The sequence below is a fragment of the Gadus morhua genome, chromosome 17, assembly GCF_902167405.1.
Source record: "Gadus morhua chromosome 17, gadMor3.0, whole genome shotgun sequence".
Classification (NCBI taxonomy): domain Eukaryota; kingdom Metazoa; phylum Chordata; class Actinopteri; order Gadiformes; family Gadidae; genus Gadus; species Gadus morhua.
This window is the reverse complement of record NC_044064.1, coordinates 4,177,372-4,184,871: the sequence shown is the minus strand read 5'-3', so window position 1 is coordinate 4,184,871 and position 7,500 is coordinate 4,177,372. Positions and strand designations below refer to the sequence as shown.

Genomic DNA, 7,500 nt, shown 5'->3' with positions numbered 1-7,500 from the left:
GCGGTGACTGATGACGAGATCAGATCCGTCAGGTCCACAACGCCGCGTTCTCCGTCGCAGCTCCCTCTGTCACGTGTGAATCACACGTACCGTGCAGGATGGCTTAGCCCGTGATAGTGTCAGACAAGGTTCGAGAAAAAGCAACGACAAGCGATAGCAACATTTAAACCCAATGTGCACTCTCTGGTACGCGATCGAAAGCGTACTCTCCCCCCCCCCCCCCCCCCCCCACCCTTCCCCCTCCCCCCCCCCTTCCTTTCCCAATAACGCATTCCAGCAAATCGAATGTGGCTCTGCAAGTTGCGAGCCCCAGAAAGCTAACCATCCCTATCAGACCACTGCCAACTATATTACTGCGGGCTCCATTATTAATGAGAAATTCTCTGCAGGGAGATGTAAAGACTCAGCTTTACACGCGCACACACACTCACACACACACAGACACACACGAATGTACACGCACATGCACGCAAACGCACACACACTTACGCGTACACACACACACACATGCATACCCACACATGCAAACGCAAAAAAATGGATTAGCACGCACACACACACACACACACGCGCAATAAGCACACACACACGCGCACACACACGCACATGCATATACACACACGCATGCACACACACAAGCACACACACACACGCAAACGCACACACAAAGGTAGGAGGAGGCCAGGTTAGCATCGGTTCCCGTGCGGTCATCATCTCTGGTACCACGGCAACGGCCGCTGATGCAGTTGATGTTAAGTAGAGTCCATAGGGCGCTCGCCGTGTGTCATGAAGCACGGAGACAGAGGGGTCGATATCCACGTGTGTGACGGCCCACGGATACACAGGGCTGATTTGTTTGGATTTCAACGATGTCTTGGCCTGCAGAGTGTGGGCTATCTGTGAATCTAAGCATTGCGGTAGAGAGAGAGAGGGAGGGGGAGAGAGGGAGGGGGAGAGAGAGGGAGAGAGAGAGAGAGAGAGAGAGGGGGAGAGAGGGAGGGGGAGAGAGAGAGAGAGAGAGAGAGAGAGAGAGAGAGGGGGAGAGGGAGAAAGAGAAAGCGACAGAGAGAGAGAGAGAGAGAGATGGAGGTAGAGTGAGAGAGAGAGAGAGAGAGAGAGAGAGAGAGAGAGAGAGAGAGAGAGAGAGAGAGAGAGAGAGAGAGATAGAGATAGACCCTTCAGTTTACGAACAGAGAGATATAGAGAGAGAGAGAATGCAGCGACAGGAGAGTGATTTCCCAGCGCTAGCAGCATTGTATTTCTCGAGGGGCCCCCTATGGTGGAGATGTCCAGGCGCCCAAAGTGTCGTCCTTGGACATTCAGGTGAAGAGAGATAAAAATAGACTTTATTGGGTTGTTAAGGTGCACCGGCCCTGCAAATTGGAAGAAGAACGAATGAGTTGTATGCTATATTATGAACAAATGGAATAATCTGTGGACACTGGACAGTGAGATAAATATCGATAAAGTAACACGCACATACCTACGAACGCACACAATCTAGTGTGTAGTATTGAACACGCCATATATATATATTGTGTATATATATATAAGGAGAAAGCGAGACCCGAAAAGTACATGATTATAAAATAATCCATATTCATTCATTTTGACTCCACTGATTCCAATGGCTCCTCCATGCCCCCCACCTGCCCAATGTGTCCACCGCTGACCCCACACTCACACTCCTTCACCTCTTCCTCCTCCTACTCCATCACTTCCTACTCCTCCTACCCCCCTCACCCCCTCCCCATCACCACCCCCCCACCTCTCACCTTACCTTCTCCCTCTCTCACCTCCTCCCCCTCTCAACTCCCCCTCTCACTTCCTCCCCCTCTCACCTTCTCCCCTTCCCTCCCCCTCACCTCCTCCCCCTCTCAACTCCTCCCCTTCCCTCACCTCCCCCTCTCACCTCCTCCCTCTCCCTCCCTCACCTCCTCCCTCACCTCCTCCCCTCTCACCTCCTCCCCTTCCCTCCCTCCCCCGTCCCGCCTCTCACCTCCTCCCTCTCCTTCCCACACCTCCTCATCTCACCTCCTCCCTCTCCTCTCCTCCTCTTACCTCCTCCCCCCCCCCCTCTCACCTCCTCCTCCCCCCTCCTCCCTCCCCCCTCCCTCCCTCCCTCACCTCCTCCTCTCACCTCCTCCCCCTCCCTCCGTTACCTCCTCCCCCGCTCACCTCCTCCTCTCACCTCCTCCCCCTCTCATGGTTCCCGCGGGTCCTTAAAAAGTCTTAATTTTTTTTGTGTGAAATTAAGGCCATAAATTGTCTTAAATTTACTGTAAATTTGCTCTAGGTATTACATTTTGCAGAGGTTTTTTTAAGACTAGGGGAAATTGTCGCACACAACAAATCACATAGTGCGTCTTTTAATTACGGCATTTTCAGGAGTTGTACGTTACGTTAACGTTGACATCAATCATCAGTAGGCTAACTTGCTCGCGCTACTTTTAGCTAGTGACGGTTGACATCATTAGGCCAACTTGCGCTACTTTCAGGATGGGACGGTGCAAATTCAATGAGAAATGGTTTGAGGAGGATAAGTTTCGGGGGTGGTTGGAGAAGGCAGGTGACTAGGAGGCAAGGTGTCGTTTATCCCGAAAGGCATTCATACTAGGGACCATGGGAGCAAAAGCTCTTGAGTCCCACATGAGGTCGCAGAAATATATCCGATACTCCGTGGCAGCTAGCGGTGCCCGTATTATTGAAAGAAGTGGACTGAAAAGTTCAGCATCCTTGGCTAGTACTTCACATCAGACGGCGTTAACCGGCTTTGTGTCGCCGCCAGAAACCCAGAAGGCGGAGGTATTGTGGGTTCCCCACTCGGTGAGCAGACATAATCCCTTCAAATCGAACGAGGACATTAGTAGCGTCTTGGCTGCTTTGTTCCCAGATTCTGAGTTTGCGAAGTCGTTCACCTCTGGTGAAAACAAAACGGCCTATCTTGCCAAATACGGCATCGCATCTTTCATTAAAAGAGAGCTGTCACGCAGCGTAAACGATAAACAGTACGTCCTCATGTTCGATGAGAGTGACCAAAACCACTAAAAGCAAACAGATGGATATCCATGTGAGGTACTGGCCCACGGACGACACCGACAGCCGTGTCATATCGCGGTACTATGGATCACAGTAAATTAATTAAATTGTGTGTGTAGGGCTTTGACTTTTGCCCAAAAATCATATTCGAAGTTTGTTTGTTTATTAATATTAATATATTCGAATATTTATTAAGAATATTTGGACCAATGGACATTTTATTTATTTATTTATTTATATCTGTATCTTTGCACATCCATCTGCACTGTTTTTATGTGTGTTTTCGGCTGCTACTGGATACTTGAATTTCCCCCGGGATTAATAAAGTATATATCTATCTATCTATCTACCATTAAATGCCTTCAGTAATACCTGGATTGGGCTTTGCGGGGTTTGTTTACCGGCGTTGCTATGGTTACCGGTCCTGCGTGTTACGACGGTTTATTAGGTATCTAATAAATCGCTGTCTAATCAATACTTCATTCACTGCCTCTTCCGTGGTCATTACAATATTATGAGTAGACTGCGTCGGGTTCTCCGACGTCTCTCCCTCTTGGCCTGCCCATAACAAGTTCGAATATTAAGGGCTGCCTAATATTCGTTTGAATTTTGATTTATTTTTTGACATTCAAATTATATTCGAATAAGGAAGTTTGTGTGTGTGTGTGTGTGTGTGTGTGTGTGTGTGTGTGTGTGTGTGTGTGTGTGTGTGTGTGTGTGTGTGTGTTCACTGTCAGCCGTGTTTACATGGACACATCTGATCCGCAAGAAGAACAGCTCAATCGGAATAGAAAAGGATCATATATACGCCTCAATCGGAATACAATTATCTGTTCGGAATATAATTCTATTCGGCTACAAAAGAGGTGGTGTAGTCCGCTATAATCGACATGTATGCACTTATTCCGATTAGTTTGGGGTTTAACTTAGAGCAGCTGCAGTAGTTCGCATTTGGTCCACTCCGCGCACACCAAACTTGACCGCTGTCAAGGACGGTGGATTTATTGCCTGATTCATGTCTTTGTTATCACTGCGTAGTAGTTACAGTAGTTCGGTAACTTATCAACCCCAGCGTGTCCGGTTGCTAAGCGACGGGACATGGGTGATTATGGGTGACACGGGTGACACGGGGATAACTTTGCAAGGGTACTACTACTGCTAGTACTACGGCTACGGTTGATGTGTTGAAGTGACTCAATAAATTCCCTTTTCTATCAAATAATTTTTCAGACATTTTTTGGGTCTTAATTTATGCATGTGTTGGTCTTAAAAAGTCTTACATTTGACTTTTTTTGGTGCAAGAACCATGCCTCCTCCCCCTCCCTCCCTCACCTCCTCCCCCTCTCACCTCCTCCTCTCACCTCCTCCTCTCACCTCCTCCCCCTCTCACCTCCCCCTCTAACCTCCTCCTCAGTCACCTCCTCCTCCCCCTCCCTCCGTCACCTCCTCTCCACCCCCTCCTCTCCTCCTCCTCCCTCACCTCCACCCCCTCCTCCCCCTCCCTCACTCACCTCCTCCCCCTCCTCTCCTCCTCTTCAGGGCCAGCTGAGGGAGCTGCAGAAGGTGGCGTGGGACCTCCAGGCCCGGCTGGAGGAGCACCGGGCCAGGAGGAGGAGGGGGGAGTACGGGGACAGCGGGGGCCCGAGGCCGCCGGCGCCGGCGCCGCCACCGGTTGCCCAGGACGACGCAGGTGAGGAGTGCGAGGCCGTCCCCTGAGGTTTATGCTCGGGGAACACTCTGACCTCGGAGTTGTGCCGGAGTCGACGACGTTCCGGCACAACAAGTTGGAAGGCATTAGCAATAACTGTGCTAGCCGGGTTAGCCGTGGTTGCCCATTGTAAGCCATGGTTAGCCATTGTTAGCCAGGGCTAGTCATGGTTAGCCATTGTTAGCCAGGGCTAGCCATGGTTAGCCGTGGTTAGCCATAGTTTGCCATTGTTTGCTAGTTTAGCTATTGTTAGCGATACCAGTTGGTAACTGCGCATTAATGTGGTATTTTGCGCATACAGGTAGCAACGTCCACGGATAAAGTTGGACAGTACTGTGTGTAATACACAAATAAGACAGAGGAGCCAGTAAATAGTATATTATCACAGCTTTCACTTCTGTTGATGAGCGTAGCCGGCGTCCTGGACCGTGAGGACAGGGTGAGGTTCTTCCGACATTCCGAGTCGTAAATCCGACTGCAGGCGGCATTGCCGTTGAAATTCCCGACTTCTGGAATTTCTACGGCTGCATTCAAATAGAATGCAGCTGTAACGTAAATGAAGGCCTTGGGTGCTGGATATGGCGTGACTTTGAACAATCAAGTGATCTATAGTGTGTGAGCTGGTGACTCACAGGTGAATCCAGCGCTCTGTGATATAATTGGGCCTACAGCACAATTCAAGACCGCCGTGTAACTAGTGTGTTAGACTGGGATTGGTTGGGAATCTGGGGCGGTTAAGTTATTTAACAGTTAAATCCACAAGGATGTGGATTAACCGTGCTCAAATCACTGAGATATGGGGAATTCTAGAATATTTTAATATTAAAAAATGTGTTTGTGCGTGTGTGTGTGTGTGTGTGTGGGGGTGTGTGTGAGCGGGTCTGTTCTGGGGGAAGGATAAAGTGGGAGATACATTTTTAAGCCAGAAGAAGAGCAGATGATTGAAGTGATGTATCTTAGGAGGCCTAAACACCAAAGGGATTGGTGGTTCAATACTCTGTTCCGCCTTCCTAAGTGTCTCTGCGCAAGATTTCTTGGAAGTGTGTGTGTGTGTGCGTGCGTGTGCGTGCGTGCGTGCGTGCGTGTGTAATTAAGAGGCTCTGTGAGTTGCGACAAAAGTAGAAAAGTGCTTTTAGAAATGCAGTTCATGGACACGTTTTATTCCAGAAACCTTGAAACTGAAGACATCTCCTTCAGTAATACTGTACGGTAGTTTTAAGTACAGCAATGATTCACACGTTTTGTAGGTGGTTCATGTTCGTGGGCAGAGGAAAACCAACAAGCAAACCTAATGCATTTACAATCCAATTAATTCCCATGCCGTGATACTCATCTATAATTAGTTCAGTGAATTACCGTTGCAGAATTTGTACGGGAATCGCCAATCGTCGTAATAATAATAATCACCGTCGGTGACATGGGTTCTCGCTTGGGCTGTTTTTTTTCCTGCCAGCTCTGTTCTTGACTGTCGGCTCAGTGTGTCACACTGCCCACTCCTTTCAGGCCTCGCTGAAAGCTTAGGTGACACTCTACAGTACGTGAATGAACCATGAATTAACATGAGTTAACGCAGTCATAAGCATTATTATGTAGCTTTAGCACAGGGCTAGCGTTAAAGCTACGTTATTAATTAATGTATAATTGAATACCTTAGTTAAAATGAACACCATGTTCAGTAGAAATTAGACACATTAGTTACCCGTTGACAAACTATTAGTTAACGCTTAACTACATTAACTAATGCTAATTAACGGTTAATTAATGAAGCCTTATTGTAAAGTGTTACCAGAGTTTTGAACAAAAAAACAAATAAGGAAATGAGGTCGTTGACAGCGGCGGCGGCTCCATCCATCACGCTCCCCCGCGGCGTGTCACCTGACCTTCTCTAATGACACACACACACACACACACACACACACACACACACACACACACACACACACACACACACCCCGCCGTGTTCCCTGGTGTGCGGTGTCGACCTCACCGCCGCGACCGCTCAACCCCGAAGAGCCATCAATTTTCATCGTCGTGGCAACGCCCCGACCGCATCCCGGCCCCCGTAGCTGTACATCAAGAGGCCTCTGGGGACGCCATGCGTCGCTAACGACTGGGCGTGTGTGTGTGTGTGTGTGTGTGTGTGTGTAATTGCTTGTGTATATCTGTGTGTGTGTGTGTGTGTGTGTGTGTGTGTGTGTGTGTGTGTGTAATTGCTTATGTATATCTGTGTGTCTGTGTGTGTGTAAATACTTGTGTGCCTGTGTGTGTGTGTGTGTGTAAATACTTGTGTACCTGTGTGTGTGTGTGGGAGAGTTAGTGTGTGGTTCTTGGGTCTGTCAGGGTCAACAGGTACACCGAATGGTTGCTCCTTTCTCCCCCCCCCTGTTTATTCCGATAAGCAAAAAAACATAAATGACGCGGAACTACGCTTGACTTCGGGAGGAAGTGAGCGCCATGCTATCCAGACATCGCACGTTCCTTCTATTTGCCTGCTTGCAACACGGGCCGTTATGCCGTTGATTAACTCCCGGGTCAAAGTGAGTTAGCAGCACGAATCCGTCACCGTTGTAAATCAACATCGTTTTACGGCCCCCTCTATGGGCCGTTAACGGTATTGCCCAGGGAGGGGGGGGGGGGGGGGGGGGGGGGTCAAGCACATCGTGGACGTTTTTAAATTTCATTACGGGAATTAGACTTCGCATATTGCCTTCGGAGGGGATTGGGAAAGGGAGCGAAAGGCGATCCGGTTTGTA

At 49.0% G+C, this 7,500-nt stretch overlaps 1 protein-coding gene across 1 annotated transcript in view; it reads left to right on the top strand.

Moving 5' to 3' along the window:
• LOC115529449 (glucosidase 2 subunit beta-like) overlaps nt 1-7,500 on the top strand; it is a 29,894-nt gene that overhangs the window by 7,477 nt on the left and 14,917 nt on the right. Inside the window, exon 6 of the mRNA XM_030338192.1 lies at nt 4,579-4,729. Within this exon, the coding sequence (XP_030194052.1) occupies nt 4,579-4,729 (151 nt within the window). The remainder of the gene's footprint in view (nt 1-4,578; nt 4,730-7,500) is intronic.